Raw genomic sequence first — 27,298 nt, forward strand, 5'->3', positions numbered from 1 at the left:
GCACCATCTGCTTGATGGATGGTAGTCTGGTGCAGAACCATGGAATTTTCCTTGCATCACAGCCATTTGTCCACCAGTAAAGAGACAGTGTTTTGTTCTGCAACTCCACATACATGTAGTGTGATTTTTTTTGGCAATATTTCTATTATTGGCAAAATCATTTTTAGACTGGGCTTACATAGTATTCCCGCCAGGGTCTGCTTGACCATGGTTTATTGTAGTTGGGTTTCAATTGTAAAATCAATCCCAAACCCAGGATGCCAAACCAAACCAAATAAGCCATATTGCAACTAGCACAATATCACAGACTCTGCTTGGTTTTCATAAACTTTTCTTTATCAACTTATTTATTTACAAGAATACCTTTGCAATATACAGAGAATTTTGTCAAAAAATGTTCACTTTCAAATAAAAATTTGCTGTTGATATTTTTTAAAAATCCACCATTTTAATCAGTTTAGATGCTACTATCAAAAGTCATGTCTGATGGTTAACAATACAGAATTATTTGCCTATTTTAAGCAGTCACTTAGAGTTAAAGAGATTTATATTGTTTCAGATAATGGACGCTCAATAACATGGTAAGTTTAAAAACCACCTACAGGAAATAGGTATTAAACTAAATATTCAGAAGCATCCTGTGGAAGCAAGTTCAGCAAGTCCCTTTGATGCAATAACTTTGGGATTTGTTGCCACACTTTTTGTTGTATTATAAGTCTTGTAAATACCAATGAGTCGATCTGCTATTTCAAACATGTTGTTTCGCAGAGAAATTATGATGAACTGTGCATTTTTTGTTTGCTCCTGGAAATTGGAATAAAATTTGTGTTAATATTCACAACACAATAATTTCCCAGTAAATGTCTTTTACAATCCTCACCAATTACAACAACAGAATCAGCACTTCTCAGTACTGACCTGAGCATCAATATTAGTAACCCACTTCAACTGGCTTAGAGAAGAAAAAAGAAATTTCAGTTCATTAATTGGGCTTTCCTACAAGGAAGGTAGCAAGCTGTCCTGCATCTTTAAAATTAATTCACTTCATTCCCTGCAGATAAGTGGAAAAAAGGCTACTGAATTTTTAATATAAGGGCATGCAGTCTTCATTTCAGGAACTGGGAAACACTGCATTATACTTTATTATTTGAACATGAACTGATTTTTCAAGTCTGCTTGGAAAAATGTATGTTCTGAATATGTAGTTTAAAGACATAGCAAAAAGGATTCTTGCAAAGAACTAGCCAATGACAGCAAGGACTGAAAGACACAGAGAAAAGGCCGAACGATTTTGTTAAAAACAGAAATTTGTTTTGGAAATGGGTGAATAGGGAAAAGAAGGAGCCCTTAAGTAAGTAAACAGAAATAAAATTAATGAAATGATTTTGAATGAAATTTAAGTGTGGGAATGGTGAAAGGAATACTGTATTTGAGAGATTTGTATAGGAACAATAGTGACAGCATGTGTGCTTGTGATTGGAAGAAGGCTATCACTCTTCTTTACAGAAAAGACAGCATGAGCGAATGCAAAAATTACAGTGCGATTATCTTTTCAAGTGTTGCCTGGGGAAGCGTTTGGCAGAACACTGACTGAAAAGGTACAAGAGAAGTTATTAGGCAAAATTTGGGAAATATAGTGCAGCTTTATGCTAGATAGGGAGTGTGCAGACCAGATTTTTGCTATTCAGCATGTTTCTACTCCTTTCTTATAGAGAAATGAGAGTTGGGTGTGTCAGGAGAAATAAAAGTACTCAGGAAATGGAATACTTTGTGGCAAAAGTAATAATGAATGAGTGAATTAATGTAGATTGAATACAAAAGTGAGGAATTAGTATGGAAGAAGTGCACTGAAGTGGTTTAGTCATGTAGAAAGAATGAAAGAATAAGGATCAAATTATGAAACTTATTTATTTATTTTTATTTATCCAATTTATATGGTCGCCCATCTCAACAAGTGACTCTGAAGAAAGTGTGAAGGTATCAAGAGAAAGGGGAAGAATGAGAAAGTAATGGGTGGATGGAATAGACGAGATCCTCAAAGAGATAAGAACAAAAGGCAAGTAAGAAGAGTAGTAGTAGAATCAACCATGGTTTGCAAGGAGAGAAATGTATGGGGATATATACTGAATGGTATTGGTCTAAACTACTTTTAACTAAGTTTCCTTTTCTTATCCCACACCTTTAATTTTTGCCTTGTTACTTCTTATTCCTTATCAGTTCTCTGCAAGATATTGCTTACTCTGAAAAGAAACAATATGATGGGTATGCCTGCATTAAAATTCTGGTCATGAACTTTCTACAATATCGGTATACAGAATTTCGGTATACAGAATGGACATTCTGATCCAAAGAAAAATAATTTTCAGATTTCATTTTTTATTTTGTGGGACTGTACATTTCCAAAGAGTTCAAAACCTTTTTCCAATACTTTTATGTACAGCTAATGTTAGCTTGATATTAATTAACGTATGTAAAGTTTGAATATTAACTTCTACAATACTTACATATATGTAAAATGCTACAATGGAAACATTTTTAAAATCAAGGGCTGCATCAATTTCATCCATGAAATAGAGGGGGGTTGGCTTGTAATGATGTAAAGCAAACACCAAAGCTAATGAGCTCAATGTCTTCTCTCCACCTGACAAGTTAAATATCTTCTTCCAACTTTTCTTTGGTGGCCGAACACTGAAAGATGATATTCATGAATGTACACTTTATTTAATTTCATTTTAACACCGTGATGCTTTAAGCATATCAAAAGCACATTGTATCTATCATCTCAATAATTTCCCACTAATCGTATAAGACACATTAGAATCACTATTATCTTTATATTGCAAATTGAGGGATAAGATTTAAAGATCAATTGTTACTCTATGGCTAAACAAGTTTGGTGAGCTCTAACACCAAGTTTTTGCGGCCCATATCCTTAGCCCTTATTTCATATCGTAGGTCCCCAATATAGTGCTAATGCACCTGCGTACCACCCCCTAGGCACCTACCACACTTCCTTTTCAAAAAGTTAGATAATTTATAATGAAAAATAAGACTTTATCAAAATTCTATTGTTAATAAATTAAATTTCACTTCACATTCTCATAAGAACAAATTTAGAATTCCTTCTGTATGTTTAATATTTGAAATATTTTTGGTTGCTATATACTTATAATTAAGCATAGTACAAGACCTAAACAACAAACCCGTGAGACCTGAGCTGAGAGATAGTGACTAACCCAAAGACATTTCCCAGCTAAGATTAGAACCTGGGTCTCCCTGTTCATAGGCAAACACCTTAACCACTATGGTAGACTGGCTCAAAAAAGTTCAAACTTTTTGAAGGCATCTATGCCAGCTGAGTCATGTATGAATACCACACTTCAGTGCAACTATTCTAAATACCAACAGTTAAACATACAGGTAGTCCTTGTTTAGTGAATGCCTTGTTTAGTGACCATTCAGTTACAATGGTGGTGAAAGAGTAACCTTGCATTTACAACCTTCTCAGGTCTATAAAGCAAAGAAAAGCTGAAGTAAGATCATAAGCAGTTGTGGTTTCATTTAGTGACCACTTTCACTTAATGACCGAGTTGCCAGTGCCAATTGTTGATAACTAAACAAGGACTATCTGTACTTGCCTACAAGAATGGAATATGAATCCTTCATTCTTGAACATCTCCTAACGTATTCCAAAACGCTACTAAATTCTCTTTGATTTTCTACCATTACTAGCAAAGAAAACGGTTACATTTGAATATAATGTAAAACCCTGATTTACTTAAAAAAACAAAAGAATACAGCCTGTCATCAAGTTTTCATGCTTCTCATACCTCTTCTGATATGATTATGAGATGGTATGTTTTTCTTTTTTTGTATTAACTGTAGTTCCATGAATTGTCTGAACCCTAACTGTTGTTAGAGAAGATAAGCCAGATTTACAGACTATGTTTTAAAGTTAGTTTCTACTAACCACAATTAAGATTTCTTTACTCCAATTTTCAGCTAAAGAAAATGACAGAGCAAGCTGCCTTGAATTAAGATTATAAGCAAAAAACTTCAATCATCTCAACAGGAAAGGAGAAAGAAGGATTTAAGAAATCTGTGAGAATCCTAGATTTGATTAACCATGTTAATCTGTGGTTTGTGTTATGTCTAGCTTTGCATGACTGATGAACTCCACAGAAAATATTTAATTAACATAATAAAATTATGTTTGTAACAGGAGCATTATGCTTTTAAAATAGCTTAATTTAACTTAAGAAAATTTCATGCAATACCAACCTGAACATAATTCCTTCAGAGAAAGGATCCAGACTGTCAACAAGCTCGAGTTCTGCATCTCCTCCTAGTGTAAGCATTTGGTAGTTTTCCTTTAGCTTATTTGTTATTACATTAAATCCTGCCATAAATTCATTAAGCCGTTTTTTTCGAAGGCATTCATAAGCTTCCCTGAATTTGTCTCTCTCATTGGTAATTTCATCCAACTCTGCTACACGTTTTAGATACAGCTCTTCCTAAAATAAATTTTAAAAATCAGCTAAATGAAATTAAGCAATGTATTAAATGTATTTAAATTAAATTAAATTAAATGTATTTAATGTATTTAAGTTAGGCTTAATGCTGCTGAAATACTGCAACAACAGCTATGTCATCCTTAACTACAGGTAATCCTTCCTTACTGCTACTCATTCAGTGAGTGTTTCAAGTCGTGAAGGTGCTGAATGAGTGGTACTTACAACTAGTCCTTAAAGTTCTGTCTGTCTCAGCACCCTCACGGTCACGTGATCACAATTCAGGTGCTTGGCAACCAGCTCGCACTTTTAGACGGTTGCAGCATCCCACATTCATGTCATCGCCATTTGCGACCTTCCCTGCCAGCTTCCCACAAGCAAAGTCCCCACTCCCAGCCTCCCTGTGCGCTGCGTCAGCCCTCCTTCCCTTGGCCTCCCTGCACTTGTACTACGCCATGTCCTCCTTCCCTGGCCTTCCTGAGCTCACACCACTGCACCCCTCCCCCAACTTGCACGCAGCCTATGCTGAGCCCCCCCCCCGCCATGGCACCCCCATGCTCCTTACCTGGGACTCCCACTGCTTCCCACTTAATGACCTGCATGTCTTGGGTTTACAATGGCAATCCAACTGACATTGTAACCCAAGGACTACGTTCACTATTTATTAATTTAAGTCCCATTAGAGTTCTAATCTCATAAATTCAGCAATGTGATAATTGAACTTATCACTTCCATTACCTATCAGATCTAACAAATATTTGATATACAAATACCTGGGTAAGTCTGTATGACTTCATTGTACATATATTGTTTTCCTAACCCACTCTTATTTATTACTTCACCTGTCATTTGCCTCTTCCTAGTCTCCCACCCCTATCCAGTCTTTCTTGGTTTTACAGGACAAAAAGGCATAATCATTGCAATCCTATCCACAAAAGATAAATAGTTTTTAAATAGAATATAACATTTCATAAATTGCTCTTTATTTCAATGAATGCTCTCATTTTTCCCTATACAAGGAAAAGGTAGCAAAAGTGAATATAAAAACTATATGGGTAGTCCTCGAGTTACAACAGTAATTGGGACCAGAACTGCCATTGCTAAGTGATGCAGTCGTAAAGCATGACATCACGTGGCCACATCGCTTAGCAACAGCAATCCTGGCAGTCTCCACTGCCTTCATTAATTGAACCGCACTGTTTGCTGGGTAAGGACCCACCCTGATCCAAGCCATTCCGAGCTTGCTCCCTCCCAGCCCTGAGCCTTGATAAGGTAAGGGACTGCTTCTTCTTCAACTCCCCCCACCGCCTATCTCCCTCCCCCCTTTTGGCCACCCTGCACAGTGGCACTCCTTCGCGGCGGCACTGGGGCTGAGGTAGAGGCTTCTGAGGCCTTCTGAAACCTCATGAGAAGACCACACCCACCTCTCCATATCACACACACCATTATTGTAATGCTTCAGAAAGCTTTCTGGAAAGCTTCTGAGGCATACTGAAGCATTGTAAGAATGGTGCATGTGGCCTTCTCACGAGGTTTCAGAAGGCCTCAGAAGCCTTCTGAAGCATCGCAAGAATGGCACGCAGTATTTGGAGAATGGAGCAAGTGGCCTTGGGAACAAAACCTGGCACGGCCAGCAGCTGCCTTGCTTAGGACCAGGCCGGGCATCCCTCATCAGCAGCAGAAGATGGCAAAGGTCAGCTGGGTGCAGCATGGCCTGCAAGAGTGCAGGGGGTTGCTGAGGCTTTGTGTTGTGGTACAGGGATGGCTGGCCGTGATGTAGGGCTTGAGGCTACTGCTGAGGAGTGCCACTGTGCAGGACAGCCAAAAGGGCAGAAATGGGGAGAATACGTGGGTGTGGGGAGTTGAAATGCTCCTGCAATCTAAGTGCAGGCGAACTGCCAAACACCCAAATTTTGATCATGTGACCAAAGGAGTGCTGCAGCAGCCATAACTTTGGGGACTGGGTGTGACCACCATTCATTTGGCACTGCTGTAACTTTGAACAGTCATTAAGTAAGGACTACCTGTAGTAGGATTAGCTTGTTAAGTGCTGGAAAGCTGTTGACTAAAAAGTTATGAAAGGCAACAACTAGCAACATTTGGGAAGTGGGGTGTGGCTTTGTGGGCAGAGGGTTCCAGACTACAATTTTGTTCTTCAGCAGATCACTGAGAAATGTATGAATTGAGAAAGTTACTTTATTGTACATTTGTTGATTTTGAAAAGTATAATAAGGTGAATAGACTTGAATAATAGAACTTTATCCCTGAATATAGCAATCACTGGTTACTGAATGAAATATAAGCAGTAAGATGGAAGTAAATGGAATACTTAGCAAATGGTTCAACATTGATCAGGAAGTAAGACAAGGATGTGTGATGTCCCACTAATTGTTATGTATTTATAGATAAATGTATAAGATCCCTTGTAGTAATATTAGAAGTATGTTAATGGGGAAAATGAATGTACCTGTACTTTTGAATGCCAGTGGTGCTGGGTTAGCCAACATAGGATGACTGGCAAGCAAAAGAACTGGAATGACTTGGAGCTAATATTAGACTGTATGAGGTAACAAGGACTATGGATGTGAAGATTACCGTACTGATGAAAAGAGATGGGAAAATGGAGACAAAAATGCTAGTAGAAAGACAGTAGGGAGTATGTGATCTGTTACAAGGAAAGAAATGAAAATGGCTGTCTGTAAGACATCTTTCTGCCCACTTTTTAAATAGAAGTGAGAACTGGGTATGTTAGGAGAAACATAAAATTAAGTTAAATGCAGTAGGTCTTAGGGTACTTAAAAATGTGTTTGCTAAAACAAAATCAAGGATGAATAATTGCTGATTAAATGTGGACGGAATACAAAAGTGACTAGTACAAAAGAAGTATGCTAAGAGGGTTTCATTGCATAGAAAAAATGAATTAAGATAATGTATGAAGTCTTTGCATCTCAAAGAAAGGATAGTTTGGAAGAATGGAGATGAATTTATTTCTTGACTGTTCTGTAGATGCTTTATCTCAAGCAATTATTCATTAATTTATAGCATTTTTATATTAATGACTTCTCAGCAGTTTATAAAGCTACATAAAACTGTAAGAACGTTAAAAAAAATTAATGTAAACCCATCTTCAACCTGGCTTGATCAACTTTCCTGCTACTTATTTATTAAAAGTACTACGGAACAAATCAGTCAACTGAAATGCTATCAGGGAGAGAGGGCAACGTTTAGACCTCCAAAAGTAAACTATTCCCTGATACAAGGGCATACCCAGAAAATCACTGTTTTCTCCCCTCATTCCTTAATCTCACATAGGAGGCATTCTCATCATCCCCATTTAAGATGAACAAACTGGACAGCTAAATTCAAACTCTACTTGGTGGTCCTGCAAATATTTAGGTGCCAAGCCATAAAGGCTTTACAGGTGAAAACTAATACATGAGCCAAATGAATGATACTGTACTCTGAACTGATAGATGACTTCTTCCAAAGTCTTCTTATAGATGTGAAATAATAGTGGGAAGGACTAACCTAGATAACATCTCCTATTATCAGCAACAAATACTGCCTACTTAGGAAGGAGCAGAACCAATGCAGAAAAGTGCTCCCAACTCACAACCCTTCGAATCAGTCTAAAACAGTATTTTTTAAACTTTTTTCTCTCAGGACCCCTTCCCACTTTTAAAAATTATAGAGGACCCCAAAAGAGCTTTTACAGTATGTGTATGGGTTGTATTTATCAATATTTACTGAATAAAAATTAAAACTGATACATTTGTAGAATGTTTATCCATTGAATCATGTAAAAATATGAAACCTATTAGATATTGACATATTTTTCATGAAAAAAAAACCATTTTAACAAAACAAAAAATTGTATTAAATTTTTGCAAATATTTTCAATATCTGGATTAATAGAAGACAGTTAGATTCTCTTATCCTGCTGAACAGCACTGTTTTCCTTACTCTCTTATATTCCAGGAAGACAAGGTTTTAATCTCAGTGTCACATTAAGCACAAATGTAGGTGTCTTAAAAAGGGCTCTTAAAAAGATATTGGGGAGATCTTCCTGCCTCCCAAAAAAGGCACAGGTCATCCTAAACAGAGTCACAGGTGTACAATTCATGGATTCTGTAAGGAGGGCAGAAAAAAAATCATACTTTGCCCTCTGTATTACCACAGTGTAGACTTGAAGTGAGCTCTTACCTGTGTCCTGTTCTTTTTTCCACTGGTACTCCAGGCATCTGTTCTATCATATAATCTGGAGTTTGTTATAAACAAAGAAGCTTCCCAGGATCACCATTCCCAGGAAAAGGCCACTCAGGATGATCTCATCAAGAGTCCTTGTTGCCTCTGTATTCCAGAGATTGACTAGGTACCCAACCGAACAGTTATCAAATTGCTGTTTACATCAACCTGCCCTCTAGAATCCATCTGGATCCATCAGCTGCCTGGCAAAGACCATCCTAACTAACTTATAAATGCTATGGTTTCTATAAGAATCAGTAATACATATTTTAAGGTGAGACTTCACTAATTAAAAACAGAAATATGAATTAAAACTGAGGCTCCAATCTTGTCAAATATTTATATTAGGCTGTAAGGATTCTATGACAATACTGGAAAAATTCTTACCTTTTTATTATATTCAGCAATGGCACCCAAGTTTGGTTTCATTTCATGACACTGAGTTTCCAAAAGAGCTATTTGATTTGTTATAATATCTGGATCCTTAATATCTTCTAGTGCCTCTTGAGTTAGTACAGGAAGCTTTTCTGTTTGTTCATCTTCGATAGAATGCAGTGATATCTTTGATATCTAAAATATATTAGATATTTGTATGAACAATTAATGTTCAAACTCGTAGCAATTATTTTGATGAAGGGTTTATAGTATAGCTGCACACTAGCTGAACAAGTTTTACTGCTGATCTTTTGGGACAAAGTTATTGGTTAGATATTTACCATATTGTGTTTATTTTTGCTCAATATTTTCAAATTGTGATTAATGGATTTTTTTAAAATGCTGTATGTCATTTTGAAAGTCTTACTGTTAAAAAGCTCACCTAGAAAATGTGACTATTTAAAAAAAATTACTGAATTATATTTCAGAAAAATGTAACAAAACCTAGAGAGTCTAATTGTAACAAACAGGGAATTCAGTAATACAAAAGATAGAAACAGAAGAAAATGATAACTAATAAAAACAGTGTACCAAATAATTTTTCATTTTCCTCCTGAATTTGAAGAATTTCCTGCCCAAAGAAAGAGGGTATACTAGGTTTCAGAAATTGAGCAAAATCAATTCTCCTTAGGCAAGCCTTTCAAATGTTTTTTATAAACTATTATATAATTAATGTATTGATGGCATTAATTCATTTTAAGATCATATAAATAAACATTTCTTAATTTTAAGCCACTTTAAGTTCCAGAGGTTTCCACTGGATTGCAATATTAATCCACTTACCCAGTCACCATAAGTAACAAGAAAATATATTCATGCAAATGGGTTTCTGGGGGTGGTAGTGAATGAAGCGTTTCATTCCTCCATGCAGCAGTCTCTTGCATTTTCATGCAGGGTATAAGTGAGTATGGCCTGCATTGCCACCTCTCTACCCAGGATACAAAGCCTAGCAGAGAACCCAAGCAGTTTCTGCCACTTCTGCCATCCTGCAGAACATTCCCTATCTAGGATGAGCACGAAAGAGAAATTCCCTTGTAGACGCAGCACAGATATGAAGCCTACAATAACAATGCTACTTATTCTTCCATGGATGGATGGATTTCACTCCGTGCCTTTATGTAGATTTTGATAGGGGAGAGTCAAGCCCTGGGAATTCCCATACTGCAGGAATCTGCAAATGGTACCGGCCCTGGAGGAAAGAGGAAAACCCCATAAGACAGTGCCCCCCCAGTCCCAACCCCCTAAGCCAGCCTAGCAGAATACCCTGATTGATGCTATCAAAAGGCACTAAGAGATCAAGGAGAACCGGGATGCACTACCCCCATCCTGTACCTGCCAGAACTCATCCACAAGCATGATCATGCCATCTCAGTACTATACTGAGCTGAAACCCAACCGAAAAGGGTCTAGATAATTCATTTCCTCCAGGGACCTTTGGAGCTGTAAGCTACTGCCTTTTAAACAACCATTCCCAACAGAGGAAGGTTGGAGAAAGGATGAAAATTGTCCAAGTCCATTGGATCCAGTGTGATCTTTGGAGAAAGCAAGCCATTGCTTTTTTCAACACAGGCAGAACCATCCCCTCCCTCACTGCTGCCTGGATATAACATGTCACATCCCTGGATGTCTTGATGAGCCAGGTGGGATCTAAAACACAGAAGGCAGAACTTAGAGCTCCAAGTGGACCCCTAGTCCACTTCCTCAAGACTAGGAGGGTCAAGCTTTTCCCAGAAAAAATAGCCCTGCAAGGACTTCCCTAGGCCTACCATTTTGTAAATGGAACCAACTGAAGAATTGATCCACAGATTGGCAGTAGAGTGAGTAGAAAGGATTTTTATCAGTCTCCACCAATGGTTGCTTGCAGTGCATCAGTTTGGATCAATCTTAGAATAGATTATGCTATGAATGTAGGTGATCCAGTTTCACTGAATTTATCCTGCACTCTCTTCCAAGCCTTAAAAAACGATATTATAGTGGAATAATTATGAAGATTTGTCAAAATTTCAGAATATTTCTTTCCAAAGTCAACAAGGAGATAGAGGGAAAGAAGATAAATTTTATAGCAAAATTTGGATAGAATTGCAGCTCTTTGGAGCTCTGAAGAAAATCTGTTTATCATCTGAAGAGATATAACTAGAACTCATCTACACTCCAGATGCCAATGAAATTTCACTTAGAACTTTAGCTTTGCCTCCAAAGATAAATAATATCCAGTGTAGGATTGCCAAAGTGTGAATGCAGAGTTATCTCTTCATGTATTTTGTGCAAAGATTATAAATAATATTTTATTTTTTATTATGTTTACTATATACATCTTTTAACTCAAGCACCAATTATTCCATGTAGCAAGGAAATCTAAAAGAGCTGAAATATATCAAGTGAGATTTGAGACTAAACTAGATGATCCACAGCATGTTCTCTGTGTGTGTGTGTGTGTGTGTGTGTCTATGTGAATAAGTCTTTTTACTATACAGCATTTCATTAATGAAAATCAGTGTCCAAGCTCTCTCCACAATACTTTATTGCTATTAGAAGGGACTAAGAAAGGATTATTTCCCCCCTTAATCTAATTTACTCCCCCCAGCCTACGAAGTAGGTTTTGGCAGTAGCAATATCACATAGCAGAAGATACTGGATATCACACAAAAATTCTACCTTTCCTTAAGGGGCAGTTATTCCTCAAAGGGTAGTTTTAATTTCTTGCTGCTAATTAGCAAGATTTCCCAAAGAGGAAATATGCCACAATTTAGTTTTTCCTATCTACAAAATAGGTTCATTTCATTCAGAAAACAAAAATTGTCATGTTATAATCCTAATGTAAGTGCAATATAGTCTAAATAAATGGGAATTTATTTATTAATTATGTGTCTTAGGAATCCTGAAAAAAAAAAAGCCATAAGCAGATAGTTGAATTGCTGAGCTATTCAAGATAATACATGATAGAATACTGAGAACTTACCAAAACCAGCCAACCATTGAATCTTTCAGTGATGGATCTTTACACAATTTGAGCATATAATACATGTGATATTTTAATGCCTATTACATGATATAAACAACCATCTAGGACATTTTTCTAAACATGTAATTTGTCTTATTTCTTAAAATATTAATAGTATTTATTACCTCCTTTTGCCAATATTTAATCTTTAATTGATGCTCAGCAATGTGACTGTCTAGTTGTTCAATTTTAAGCCTAATATTGAGAGCCTCTTTTTGAAGCAAATGTTCTTCTTCTTGCATAGTTTTAATTTTCTGAAGCACCGAACGACGTTCCTCTTGAATCTCTGGTAAGGACTCCTAAACAAGAAGTTAAAATTAAACCTTTAGTATTAGGCTATCATAAAATTTGCATTTCTAATGGTCTATTTTAAAATACCTTTTAATGTATCTTTAATTAATATATGCAAATATAAATACAGTTACTATGCAAAATTAAAATATTAGGAAAGCATCAAAATTAGTCAAACTTCCAAGGAAAGTGATTGAAAAAGCCACACAAGTTTTGTCTGCTTAGGTGACAATCAATAAAAGTACTGTTTTGCTTCCAGAGTTCTGCTACTTAATTATGGGCAGGTTACTCTTTCCTTTTTCATAAAGTCAGAGAATATTTCATAAATAAAGCTTCTGTCAATTTCCACATCGGAGATTTTAGAAAGCTGTTGTTGTTGGACACTATCTTACTACTCCATCTATAGTCTGCTGCGTAATGCTTTTGATTCAGTCTCCAAAATGTGCTTTAGAACACATAGGAGCATGATACCTTTCTGCAACATCTCAAAGCAGCTGTGCTCCTTCCCAGGATGTGCAAGTAGCTAGGAAGAGTAGTCATGCAATCCCAGGAAACAACATAGTTGCTTTAAGGTACTGTAGAGAACTGCCATGTTGGTACTTCTGTGTATTTTGAAAAAGCATTTGGAAACTGAATCTATAGTGTTGCATACCTCTGAGTGATACTGTTGTTGGAAAGGTCCTAATTAATGTGAAATTATCATATTGCAACCATCAACAAGTTCCTCTGAAGTTTCTGCTAGCAGGAATTAGTGATTCAAACATGTGAAATAATGACAATTGCATGCATGTAACTTTTTCTGAGAGCAAAATCTGGCTGGGATGTTTTAGCTAGAAGACAGAAGGCAGCAGCCCATTCTTACTTAGTAATCCTTTCATTCAATTAAAATGTAGGAAGAAATCAAACTGGGGTGGGGGAGGAAGTTGCAGGTAAAAACGTCAACTGAAATGTCAGAGACTTAAATTAACAATTTAAAGGGAACTGAATGGGCATCCTGTAGGCTGCCTTGTTTTAAAAGCACTAAGACAAGAACAAGTTTCCCACTTAGTGCAGAGGATTTGCAGTCCATGATGTCTTAGAATAATATAATATGCGCACTAGTATTGGTATCTGTTGGATAACATTGAAAAGTACACTCATTCTGTTTGTTTTTATTGCTGTCAACACATTTATCCCCCAAAAAGCATTAATCTAATGTACCTAACAAGTGAGGTTTTGGCAATCTTTCTGCAACTCCCCTGGAAATTAGAGTACCTTCCTGTTAGACGTCTTCCATCTATCTAGATAACAATTCTCAATCAGCACAACTTCTCCTTACGATTGCTAGGCAAAATGGAACACCGAGAAAAGTTGTTTTATCCCGATAATGATACAAGCAACATAACCATAATGTGGAACAGGAGAAATCTAATTTTCACTGTGCTTTCAAATGTTACTGTTAAAGACTACAAAACAGCTTTGTTTATGCAGAACTACTTTAACAGAATACAGTTTAAGCAGAGTGAATTTCATCTGATATCCTTCCCTCATATATCATTTTTGGTAGTGCTGAGTGCTTACCAGAGAATTCAGTATACTGGCAGAAAACACTACTAAACTTTTATACTACAAGCACATTTTGTGTGTTCATGTATCACTATGACTATTTTAAGGGTCATCTGAAAAATTAAGCAATTATACATACTTCAGCTTTTTTGCTGTTACTTATGACTTCAGCAGCTCTTTCATCTAATGCAGTCAGCTGTTCTTTTAAGATTTGTACATTCTTTTTATTTTCTTCAATTTCTTTCTCAGTGCGAACAATTGCATCCTCTGTTTTTTTCAGGTTTCTATGGAGTATATATATTATAAAACTCTTTTTTAACATGCATTAAATACATACATATAGTAAAGAAAATATGTTTCTGCAGAAACACTAGTTACATGCCAACTTTCATGCTGTTTTCTTTGTTGTTGATATATGCTCTGTGCCCATGTTTAAATCTTTCTCTTGGATTCATTTTATTTTTTGTCCTTCATTGGGAATTAAACCTGTTTGATCTGTATCCATTATTTGAGAAATATACTTCCTCAAACATTGAGTTAATATTGTAGTAAATAGCTTATAAATGACGTTCACTAAAGAAATTGCACTATGTCTGAAGTTCCTCTGGATTGTTCCTTTCTTTATAGATCAAAGTTACATATTCTTCTCCCCATGTCTTTGGTATTATTTTTGTTTCTTTAATTTTACTCATTGTTCTTACCAGTGGTTCCAACAGTTCTCCCTTTAATGTTTTGTAGTATTGGGCTGTCAGCCTGCCTGGGTCTGGTGCCTGGTTGGTTTTATTTTTTTTAATTGCTTCCTTAGTCTCTTGAGTAGTTATAGATTTGCTTAATATTTGTCTCTGTTGTCCATTAAATTATTTAAACGGTGGGGGCTTCCGGGGGAGTAATGGTGGATTGAGGACAGCTCCATTTTTGCGATGCTGACAGCCTCAGATGTTAAGAGAAGCTGACAAAAGGTCTGGCTCTTTGGAACCATCTCCAGAAGGGGATGTCTGGCTCATCCACAAGCACTTACAGAGGCTCCCTGCGAAGAGATCACAAGTTTGCGATCACCAGCAGGTTGAGCACTCTGGGAGTCGCAGGAAACATCAAGCCCAAGCCACAGCGCAGACCCTTCAAAAGGGCACTAGATTTACATTCATTTCCTCTTTTAATTATTATTAGAAACTACTTATTTGTGCTTTACTTGGAAATTAAAAACCTTCTGAAAGGCAAGTTGCTGCACACCAGGAGAATTTCCTTCTATCTGGGAAGAAAGAAGGTTTAAGTAAGTCTAAGATTAAAAAGAAAAACTTTAACTTTTAGAAAACAGTGAAAGTGAGCGAAGAATATTGACTGTGGACAGTTAAGGGGCAAGATGAATAGTTTCTACGGACTGTTCTGAATTTTATAAAAATATAGCTGATGACTTTGGAATTAACTGTAAGAAATTTTATGGTGGGAAAGTTTCCATTCTGAAAATAAACAAAAGATAAGACTGGGCTTTGAAGGTTAACTAGAGAGAACCAGAGAGCAATTAAAGGAAAAGATACTTGTTAACATAATGGAGGAATATTGTCTTAGTACAGAAGAATTTAAATCTGTTTGGGAACAATGTGTTCAGGACTTATTCCTAAAACTGGATCTAACAGAGATTATAGAAGACTTCACTGGATAAAACAGAAACTGATGATGATTTGAATAAGGATTTTAAAACTGATTTTAAAAAATTGCCAGACTATAAGAGATATGGAAGATATGTAAAAAGATGTTGTGAATGTGTAAATGGATTTAAAAATGCTTGATTACAAGGATCCCATGTGACCCCAGGATGCTGCAACTGCTGTAAATACATGCTGGTTGCCAAGCGCCTGGTTTTTGATCACATGACCACAGGGACGCTGCAATGGTTCTAAGTGTGAGGACCAGTCATAAGTCACTTTTTTCAGCACCACTGTAACTTCGAACAGTTGTTAAATGCATGGTTGTAAGTTGAGAACTACCTGTACTTGTTTGGAGGAAGGGGGAAGTCACTTTTAATATCTCTTTTTTCTTTCTCTTAATATTTCTCTTTTCCTTTTTTGCCTGTACATCCTTTTAGTTTTGTATTAGCTTTTATAAATGTAAAACTTCAATAAAAATATTATAAAATAAAATTACATTCTTGAAACAATGAGACACCAATATGTGTTCAAACCTTCTTTGTCAATATTTGCTTGAAATGAAATTTTTGAAAAATTCTGCAAGTTTTCTGTGATTTCTGACCTTGGATATAATTATTTTTTCTGTTTCTTTATTGCTATTATTGTCCTTTCCTTCTCTTTTTTAATTTGATATGCAAATAATTTTCCTGGTTTATCTGAATTCTCAAACTGATTTTGTTTGACATATTGTATCTTCTTTTGGAGTTCGTGCATTTCTAGTAGGTATAATTGTTTTTCAACTTTATTAAATTCTCTCAATACCTGTTGCTTTGGATTAATTTTATGAGTTTGTTCAAAGTCTTTTATTTTTTTTTCTTTCAATTGTGATTTCCATCTGTTATACTCTTTTTTCTAAATTGTTGCAAACCTTGTAGAATTCCTCTCATACAAGCTTTACTTGTCTCCCATATGGCTGCCTCTGACATTCCTGGAATTATATTCTTTTTTTTTTTTAAATGATTCTTCTTTACATTTCTAAAATACTCCTTTTTGGAGTAATAACCTGTCATTTCTCATTTAAATAATTATTTTTCTCCTTGAAAGCATGTTATTAAAATTGGGTTGTTCTAAATATGTTATTGGGATAATAACATGCTTCCTTGATGGATGATGTAAAAGACCCAAAACATGTCAGTTCTGGAATTTGTTTGGTGTCTTGCTGAATAAAATGTATAGCCCCATACTTTTGAATTTTGTAGTCTCCAGGGATCTGTCAAAGTCAATATGTCCACATAGTGAAAGATTTTTTTAGTAGCTTTCCTCTTTTTTATCTTTGAAATTATTTATCCAAATTCAGATCTAACACTCCATTCATGTCTCACCATCCACAATTTCTGTAAGCATTTGAAATAATTTCTCAATTAATATGTCAGAATTATAATAAACCTCTGTGAGCTGACTTTGCCAGTAGCATGCAGTATATATATTTAATAAATAATAAAATATGTTTTACATATTCTAACAATTCTGAAATATAAAAATACAAATACAACCACTTTTTAAAATAATTTTACTTTGAGAGATCAAGTACCGGAACTATGTCTGTTTTCTTGGGAAAAAAACCCTATACACCTAACCCTCATATATTTAGCATCATTTATTCATGGTCCTGTTTACAAACTTTTATCTTAACATTCATGACACAGTTTCTCCATAGATTTCTTACCCTATTTCCATGACTGTGTAGATGATAATGTACCCCTATATAGCTGAATCCAGAATATTAAGAATTGAAGATTTAATTATAAGGAAGAAAAGACTAACAGTAATAATGCTGCAAATGGATTACTTAACAGATTTGTTAATTACTTTATTTAAACACAATAATGACATTAAATATGATTCTATTTCTAGGATGTTGGTACATAACAGGAAATCATACCTTTCCGCTGTCTTGATTGCCACCTGAGCTTTTGTAATGGCAGAAGTGCACTGATCTATTTCCTTGTTTATCTTATCAAGATTGTCTTGCTGAGCTTTAAGTTTATTATTATTTATCTCAATTATGAGATTATGTAGTCTCTTAACTTCTTTTTCCAATCTCTCAGCTTTTGCAGCCACTTTGTCATAATCTGTCAAAAAATATATTCTAAAAATGATGCTAAATGAGCTTAAATATTATGATATTAATATTTGCATATTATCATCACAATATCCTCAATAAAAATGTATCAACATTGATCTAATGACAATATACTATTTGCACATCTTCAGTAAATAGAGACTTGGAAATTATAATATTATAAATAATTATGTTAATCTACTTGCCTCACAGATTAAACACTTTAGCTAAAAACAGCATGAAAACACAAAGCTGGCTTTACTAATTGGAAACTAGTGCTTATGACATAACATTACTGAACCTTTCTTACAAAACTTTATGGAATAAGATTCTTGGAAAAATCTGTAATTGTCATCCCTATGGAGCCATGTAGCCTTATTTTAAAAGCGAAGCTTGTTCTTCAACGTATCGGAACAATATCAAACACACACACATTCTTGTGAAAGGAATGTGGTTTCAGTTCTTGCATTGGCTTATTATTTTACGTTCCTTCAATTAATATTTCACGCATATTTGTTGCTGTTAAGGGTGGAATTTCTAAGAACTATTGTTTTGAGTATCACCAATAGCACTGTCGTACTAGTTGATGACCTGTAAGTGAGCTCAGGATAGGATGGTGTGTCCATCCTGGCTCTCCTTGATCTCTTGGTGGCCTTCGATACCATTGACCATGGTATCCTTCTGGACCAGCTAACGGGGTTGGGGGCACCATTCTGAAGTGGTTCTCCTCCTTCCTCCAAAGCCAGTTCCACTTGGTGGAAGGTAAGCACTTGAGCCCTAGGCCCTTACTTTTTAATATCTACATGAAGCTGCTGGGGGAGGTCATCTGTTGGTTCAGGGTGAGGTATCAACAATATGCCAAAGATACCCAGGTATACATTTCTGACCCCAGCTGTCCAAGTGAAGCTGTTGAGATTTTCCCAGTGTCTGGATGTTGTGTGGGTCTGGATGGGGAAGAACAGGTTGTAGCTCAACCCCACCAAGACTGAGTGGCTATGGGTTTTGGATCCCTTAGATCCGGGTGTTGCAGAGTTTCCATCTTTGGTTCTGGTTGAATGGCACGACACCATTCAGACTTGGTGCACAATTTAGAGGTTCTCCTGGACTCACAGCTCCTGTTCAAAGAACAGGCCGCAGCTGTGACCAGGGAAACCTTTGCACAACTGTGTCTTGTATGCCATTTGTGCCCATTCCTGGACCAGGAGGCCCTGCTCATGGTCACTCATGCTTTGGTCGCCTCCCCAATGAACTATTGCAATGCACTCTACATGAGGCTGCCCTTGAAAACCATCTGGAAGGTTCTACTGGTCCAGAATGCAGCAGCACAGGTAGTTATGGGAGCAGCTCGTTATCCCCATGTAACACTGTGAGCTGCACTGGCTTGCAATAGGGTTCTGGATGCAATTCAAGTCGCTGATTATATTTAAAGCCCTACATGGCATAGGACTGGGTTACTTGAGGAACCCTGCCTTCTCCCAAAAACATCTGCTTGTACCACACACTCCCACAGGGAGAATATGCTCTGGGTTCTTTCTTTTGAATTTTGTCATCTTATGGGACCTAGGAAGTCTGCCTTCTCTGTGGTTGCCCCTGTTCTCTGGAACAATCTCCCCCTCCAATATATGACAGGCCCAACTTTCTTGCCTTTAGGAAAGCCATTAAGACCTGGCTCTTACCCTAGGTATTAGGGGCCAGTTAAGTGCAAGTCCCCCTATGCTTGTTTTCTTATGTGCTTGTTTTCCGTTTTACATTTAATATTTTTATATTGTCTGTTTATTGTTATATGGTTTTCTTTGTTTTTTCTTCTCTTTAATTTATTGTGTGTTTATGCTGTATGCTGCCCAGTCACACTGTTTGAGTTGGGCAGCCTTGAAAATAAATATTAATAATAATGAAACCACAAAGCTCCACACGGAGCTGACAAAAGTAATCAAAGATTCTGGTTTGTTTTCCAGAAACAAAATCTATGAAAAGAAAACAAGCATAATAGCAAGGCACTTCTGAGGAAAAAAAATTGTGAAAAAGGAGATTTGACTCTGAGATAACAAAAGATCTACTGAAATATTTAGGACTTTACTTGTCATGATGTAATAAAGACATATTTCAAAACAATTACAATAAACTAAGGAAATAAATAAAACAAGACCTTGAAAGATAGAAAACCTTAAAACTTTCCTAGCTATGTTATAAGGCAACAACAACAAAAAAGCATTACGCAAGATAAACTAATAAACTGATTTCAAATTGCACCAATTGAAATCCCAGATTAAAAAATTGTAGGATTGGTAAAGAATACTTAATGGATTTATACAGAATAGGAAAAAACCAAGAGTAAAATTCAAAATTTTGCAAGACATAAAAAAGATTGGTAGATTAGCTTTTCCCAATCTCAGATTATATTATAGAGCAAGCTGTCCATCATGAGTAACAGAATGGATAAAATTTCCTAATAGTAGAATATCAACCATAGAATGGGCTTTAGAGATATTTATGGTTCAGTGGTACCTCGAGTTACAAACGCCTCTGCTTACGAATTTTTCGTGTTACGACCAGCTCCGGCCCCAAAAATTTATCTCGTGTTGCGAACCACCTCGAGTTATGAACCAGATCCACGGCCATTTTCCCTCCCGTGACACATGGTCCGCGGCCATTTTCCTCCCGTGACACGTGGTCTGCGGCCATTTTCCGCCCCTGACACGTGGTCCGCGGCCATTTTTCCGCCCCTGACACGTGGTCCGCGGCCATTTTTCCGCCCCTGACACGTGGTCCGCGGCCATTTTCCCGCCCCTGACACGTGGTCCGCGGCCATTTTTCCGCCCCTGACTCTCCCTCCAAGCAATAGCCGCCTCCCTGTCCTCCACGCCAGAACGGATTAACGGTAATTACATTGAACCTTATGGGAAAATTTGCCTGGTGTTGCGACCAATTCGAGTTGCAACCAGAGTCACAGAACGGATTAAATTCGTAACTCAAGGTACCACTGTATAAGGAAATAAAGATCTAAAGGGGCATATTATAAGAAAAAGTCTGTTAAAACTTTGGAACTCCTTAAAAGCAAGGATAAATACAATGATTTCACTACTGCCATCAACATAACATGCTATTTATTTCAGGCAATTACAGTAAAAAAGATCTGATAACATATGCCAACATGATATACTTGGACTCAAGATACAAAAAGATATACTCCTTAATGAAGGAAGAAATCTACCATGGTTAATGTACTTGCAAACAACTGGAAAAATAAATATCTACCTATCCCATCAAATCTGGCAGGCGAGGCATGTTAGGGGTCCTGTCTACTACCAAATGTCATCTCACAGGACCCGGGAAAAAAGCCTTTTCTTCTGGGGAGCCTGCCCTTTGGAACACCATTTCCCAGAACTCAGACTGGCCCCTACCCTTCTTGGCTTTAGGACGGGCCTGAAGACTTGGCTGTGTCATCATGCCTGTTTATTGATATATGTATGTCTATCAATATATGTCCTAGATGTTGGTGGGAGGTAGTTTTTTCCCCTTCTTGTATAATTTTGTGTATTCTTTCTTTGTTTTTTTGCATTTAGTTAATTAAAAAATGTGATTTTTTTTTAAAAAGCAAGATCAATATCTATTCAGATATATGCTCCGCTGTGTTCAGTGGGAATTAATCCCAAGTATGTATAGATTTACAGCCTAAATTTAATAAAATTCAAGTATTTTTTTAAAATACAGTTAGTCCATGGGTTAAGAATGCCCAGGTTATAGACAACCCATAGTTAAGAATGGAATGTATTCTAGCAAAATTTGAGTTAAATATACAATGATTTGAGTTAAATATACAATGGTTTGAGTTCATTACACAATACTACTTATAGCGTATTATACAATAATACTGTTCCAGCTTACGCACAAATTTGACCTAAGGACAGACCTCGGGAACAGAACTCGTTCTTAAACTGGGGACTACCTGTACAAGCATTTGCTGGTATTTTAATATACACTTAAGGTTAATAGTCAAAATTATAGCCTTACATGTATTAATTCTGAATTAATCTTCAAATATCTGTCACAAAAAAGTCTATTTACCTTCTTTGAAGCCATTACATTTTTTCTCCATTTCTATTTGCTTGACTTTATTGGGAGCCGAAGCAATTACATTTGCTTCTAGTTCTCTAACCTGGACTTTTAAGTGAGCTTCTTGATCCAATAAACTCTAAAAGATAAAAATAGGCTTGTTAACAGTTTACACAAAATATCCAAGTTCTTTAGTGCAATTATCATTCAGAGAAAGAGGAACAAAGACGAGTCCATAATCCACGTGAAAGACAACTCTCAATTTACTCGAGACCAGCAGGCTCCTCAAAAGCTACTCTTCTTGAACACCATCTCATGATACAAGAAAAATCCGAAAAATCAAATTAAATTTTGACCCAAATCTGGGCATTAACTTTGCATAGTTTCAACCAAGATGACTTTGAATTGGAAAACTAGTAGCAACAAGAAAGTTCCTAGTACAGGGATCAGCAACTGGGGGGGGGGGGGTTGAGCATCACTTTGTGATTTCACATAATATTGGGGTACCAACTTAAACATTATAAACTGTAAATGTTATGTCTAGAAAACTGCAAACATTATGAAAAAGAATCATTTTCTCAAAAATTAAAAATGGTGAAAAACTCAAGATTTCATTTCAGAGGAGAGATTGCATGATTGCCTTACCCACAGAGATAAATAATAGTGATTTCTGGATAATGCTGTGCAAGACAAGTATATGCTTATATTTCACTATGTCAGCAATATTCATTGTCTCATACACTACTACCAAGTGATTTCATAAACAGGAGTTGAGAACCTACACTATCACTGTATAATGACATGAATTTTAATTTTTAAAGATTATAAAGGCCTATGATTATAATCTAGTGGTGTGTTTTTTAAAAATTTTTCCAACCCAACAGAATGTTGGAGAGAAATTATGCAACGGTTGTCAGGATTCTGTCTACCTTTTAGCAAAGCTAACTTTCTAAAACCTTAACAGAACTTTTGTTGTGGGGAGAAAATATGGCAAAATAAAGATTGAGTTCAAAAATGGGCTGGATCAGATTATGGGCTAGAATCAAAATTTCCAAAGTGCATCCGTATGAAAGACAGCTCAGAATATTAGCAATTCTTCCATTTTAAACCACCTTCTGGTCATGCAAGCCAGAGTACAGCTTTTTTATGAGGTTGAAATTCCAGAAGCCATACTCTACTACTTTTCTCTAATTATTTTAGAAATAATTGTCTTTAATATATAAAAGTGGATGAGGAAAGGATTTTTTCTTTGGGATTCATGATGCTTCTTTTTCCTATATTAATCTACATGTGAAAGTTATTTATGCTAGCATAATTAATTTACTTTCCAATAAAGGAACTTTTGACTAGAAAATTATGGATCAAATGTGTGAGTTTGTATTTTGGGGAAACTTAATTGATGCACAAAATTATGATCTTGGGCATGGTTCGCCACTTAGACACAGTTTTTCTTTTCTGTAAAATGGATTTTGGCAATAAAAGTATAGGTTCAAAAGAACAGTTTCATTTTCTGAGGTTCAGAACCTTGCATTTACTTTCTTGGGTACTATTTTTAAATAAGACTATGTCAAAGTTGCTATGCAACAACAAGCAATGATTATTACCTTAATACTGGCAGTGTATTTTTCTAAAGTGTTTTTCATTTCTCTAATATTTTTGTGTAACTTTGCTATTATTTCCTCCAGTTGCACTTTCTGTACCTGACACAGCATAGCTTTTTCAGAACTTTTTTGCAGTTGTGATTCCATTTCATAGACCTGCAAAAGTAAAATGTAAGTTAACATGGCTGAATCAATAGCTGGAAGGTGGGAGTCCTCAACCTTCCTCTCCTAAAGATCTTCTAGTCTTTATACTTTGGCTCTGTCTCCTGCTCTGAATTAGCAGCTTGGAAGTTCCTACTTTCACTCCCACCTTATAGAGGAGTGCCTCACCTGGCATCCTGTTTTGTCTTTCTGATGATTCAAAGGTAAAACAAATGCAAGGAAGGATATAATGTAATAACATTTTTAACTTTAGATATTAAGATGCAATAAATATCTTAAAGCACAGAAATACAGTTCCCTTGAACAGCAGCTAAACAGAAAATCCAAGAGACAATACAAAAGAAAGCACAGAGAAGTTCCAGGCAGAGCACAGGATGTAACTGTTCTGCTCTAAATGGGAAAAAAACTCTCTCCCTAAAGAGATTTAAGCAGCATTTAATATTTCAGAACACAAAATTCTACAGAAATGTTGTAATTTCATCAGTGCCCTGTCCTATAAAAAGAAACAAAAGACAGGAGACTTTAGCAGAGTACAATAAAACAAAATATAAACTAAAGATAAGATACCTAGCTAAATGTTTTTCACTAACTTTCAGAGATAGCAGTTTCCCCAAATAGTTAACTCTTTTAATTATTCCTGGACTTCCCACTAATTGAGGATTCCAACAAGTTAATTCTGAGGCTGCTGGGGAGATGTACAAAACCCTAAGTTTTTCCAGCTTTTCCCTCTGATTCCTTCTCCAATTCTGCCTTTTGAGCTCTCCCTTTGTTTTTAAAGGGACTGAAACTTTTGTCTCCAAGTGGGAGGCGCTGGGGTATCTATCCATGTGGCAAAGAGCATCTCTCCCTTCTAAAGTCTGGCTAATAAAATGACCAGATGTGAATGTCAACCTGTATCCTGTCATGCACAAAATTTTACATTGCATTACTGAATAAGAAGATATGAAGAAATATAGATTTGAAATGGGCAGAACAATAGGAAGCAAGATATATAATTTTTTTAAAAAATTGGATTGGAAGTTAAAGAATATAATAAACTGAATTATGTTAAAAAGAAAAAAATGAGAGAATCTCATACAGACGTATGAAACTACAGTATATACAACATAAAGTTGATATAACAATTATTTTCTCCCTCTTTCATATCAGAACCTGACTTATCCAGTGAAGTTAGATGACAGAAATTCCAGACAGAGAAAACAACGGATAGCTAAATTATTGATTTCATTCCTGTAAAGTAGTCAAATCAGAACAGACAAATTCAGGGATATAAGACCATCAATGGTGCCTAGACAAGATAGTTATATATTCCTGCAGCACATGCAATAAAATATAAATTGCATGTATGCCTTGTGTCCAACAGCATTAAGCAATGACGAGGGCATAGTTCGGCATAGTTCTTATATTTTTATCCATTGAGGGTAATACCTATATTTTTTCTCCATTAATCATGCCTTTGGGCTTGACTCCTATAGCAAATGGCTGTGAAGGAATGTAGACCTGACCTTAGAAAAGGGGAAGGAATGAGCAAACTATTAAGGAGGAGTTTTTTCAGTCTTACAAAGAAAGCATGAGAAACTCAAAATAACTCCTCCCTGATTTTGTTTTGTATAAGACGGAGTAGAGAAAAACTCTCAGGCTTTCAGGGCTGTTATTTACCTTACAATAATAAAGAACATTCTGTGGCTGTTTCTTGACCTTGACTACCTCAAAGGATTGACATCAATCTTGAAAGCCTTACAACTCCGTCATCAGAGAGATATCAGACTATGCCATCTAGGTTTAGGATATGGCGACTGATCCTTAAAACACCTTGCTGATAGCATCCCTAGCAGGCAAATTCATCATTAAATGAACCCACACAATGTCATGTTACAGCTAACACAACAATTGGACAAGATTTACCTCAGCTGAGAGTGGCTCCACAAGTTTTTGCACAGTCAATATTGTTCCATTCTTCTGGAACTCTATCAGAGAAGTTTGGGAGGACTCAAGCTCAATTTCTGACTTAACACAGTGTGGGCTGAACCGTGGAACTTCTTACAGATCAGACCAAGGTTGTCTTTGTTCTTAGTCCGCTGAAAGAGACAGCCAAATGGGCTGTGTTGCTCACTGAGAGCAATAAGGCATTGTTAGAAATTTACCATTTACCAATCTGCCCAGGAGAGTAACAGCAAATTGGGAGGTTTATAAGCTGAAGCAAGGAAACTGCCAAATTTGTGAAAAGGTAGCTGATTTCCTGTTGTATGCCAGAGATGTATGTTGGAATGATCTTGCCCTGACTTGACGAACTTCGGGAAGGATTTTCTGATGAACTGAAAGATGAATTAGTAATACAAGGCACATTCAGAGAATTTGGAAGAATAATTTCAGTGTTGCATGTTAACTGATTGCAACTAGAAGAACTGAGCCACAGAGGAAAGAATAAGGGGAATTGGCTTTAAAGTCTTTTGTCACCCTAGCCCCCGCTCCCTGGGACTTCCTCAGACTCCCACACCACAGAACCATCAAATAAGAGTGGTGAAGAGATTCTTGTCTGCAGCAGAAATCAAAGAAGGGGACATCACAGTTTAGGCTTTTACTGTAGAGCTTTAGGTCACCAAGACTCGGCTTATCCCACTAAAGTTCCTTCTTCTTTGTTGGCTTCTTCTGAGTTCCACAGAGCTCTACCTATGGAACTGCAAGTCACCTCATGAGTAAATAATGAATCGCTTGAGCACTCTGTCTTCAGAAAACTTTGCAGGTTCTCTACCCGCCCAGTAGGGTTCTCAGAAAATTAAGAAGAGCTAAAACAAATGCTTTTTATTATCCTTTTTACTCTTCATATTTCCAACAGGGCAAAAATATAACTTTCCACACTTTTAGATTCTGATACAACAGCTAATTTCAAAGATCAGACTATTATATGTCAACTGGAGCTGCTCAAACAGTTATTAGAGAATCCTACCTGAGAAAATTAACAAGCAATATCTTTGAACTAGTTCTATTTTGCAACATACAACTCCTCTGCAGTTGAAAATAAATGACAGACACTCTATAATCACAGCCTCCTTATACGTCCACACAGTACTCAGGATAGACTGCCTACAAATTGATAATCTGGATATCCACTAGGTTCAAGGGACAATTTATTTTCCTTCTCAACAGCACCATTTGCAGGCAGCCCACTCTTCCTTTTCTCCTTCTCAACCACTGTCAGAAAAGTACACAGATTTTGCGAATGTGTTTTGGGAACAGCTAAGTTGCCTCCTCATTGGGCATGTTATACCATCAACATAATGCCTGGAGCAAAGATCCCAGCTAAAAAGCAGTATCCCATATTTACTCAGTCAGCCACTCTAAAAGTGTTGTCTGGATGACAACTAGGCCCATCTGAAAGTGAGGGAAGAAGGGAGTGATTCTGACAGTGTACTGACTGCAACTTCATTACTGGGCCAGGTTCAATTTTTTCTCTTGCTATACAGGTAGTCCTTGTTTAGCAACTACCTCAGATAGCAACCATTTGCAAATACAACAGTAATAAATAATAAAAATTCATTTTCTGACCAATGTGCGCATTTACCACAACAAAAGCCTTCAGCATGAAACTGGTTAAGGTCTGGTCAGTTTCAGGCAGCACCTGCAAGCTGTCCCCAGGATTCTAACCAACTAACTGAGGTCAGAGAGCTGAGTTTGTTAACTTGCGGTTAGACTTCTTAGGGAAGTGC

At 36.5% G+C, this 27,298-nt stretch overlaps 1 protein-coding gene across 2 annotated transcripts in view; it reads right to left on the reverse strand.

Annotated features, from left to right (window-relative positions):
- Positions 1–318: 318 nt before the first annotated feature.
- Positions 319–27,298, reverse strand: part of SMC4 (structural maintenance of chromosomes 4) — a 63,107-nt gene continuing 36,127 nt past the window's right edge. The window contains exons 16-24 of one of the 2 annotated variants that reach the window (XM_007429945.4): positions 23,433–23,585; positions 21,841–21,967; positions 17,596–17,785; positions 14,168–14,312; positions 12,318–12,491; positions 9,144–9,326; positions 4,282–4,514; positions 2,505–2,688; positions 319–804 (exon numbers count right to left, since the gene is read on the reverse strand). In XM_007429945.4, the coding sequence (XP_007430007.1) occupies positions 628–804; positions 2,505–2,688; positions 4,282–4,514; positions 9,144–9,326; positions 12,318–12,491; positions 14,168–14,312; positions 17,596–17,785; positions 21,841–21,967; positions 23,433–23,585 (1,566 nt within the window). In that variant the 3' untranslated portion in view covers positions 319–627. Of the gene's footprint in view, positions 805–2,504; positions 2,689–4,281; positions 4,515–9,143; positions 9,327–9,367; positions 10,381–12,317; positions 12,492–14,167; positions 14,313–17,595; positions 17,786–21,840; positions 21,968–23,432; positions 23,586–27,298 lie in introns of those variants that run through there. The other variant, XM_025167783.2, reaches the window with a different exon arrangement.

This window comes from Python bivittatus, unplaced genomic scaffold, assembly GCF_059951505.1.
Source record: "Python bivittatus isolate LINGU-HERP-01145 unplaced genomic scaffold, Pbiv_v1 ctg000980_np1212, whole genome shotgun sequence".
Lineage (NCBI taxonomy): Eukaryota > Metazoa > Chordata > Lepidosauria > Squamata > Pythonidae > Python > Python bivittatus.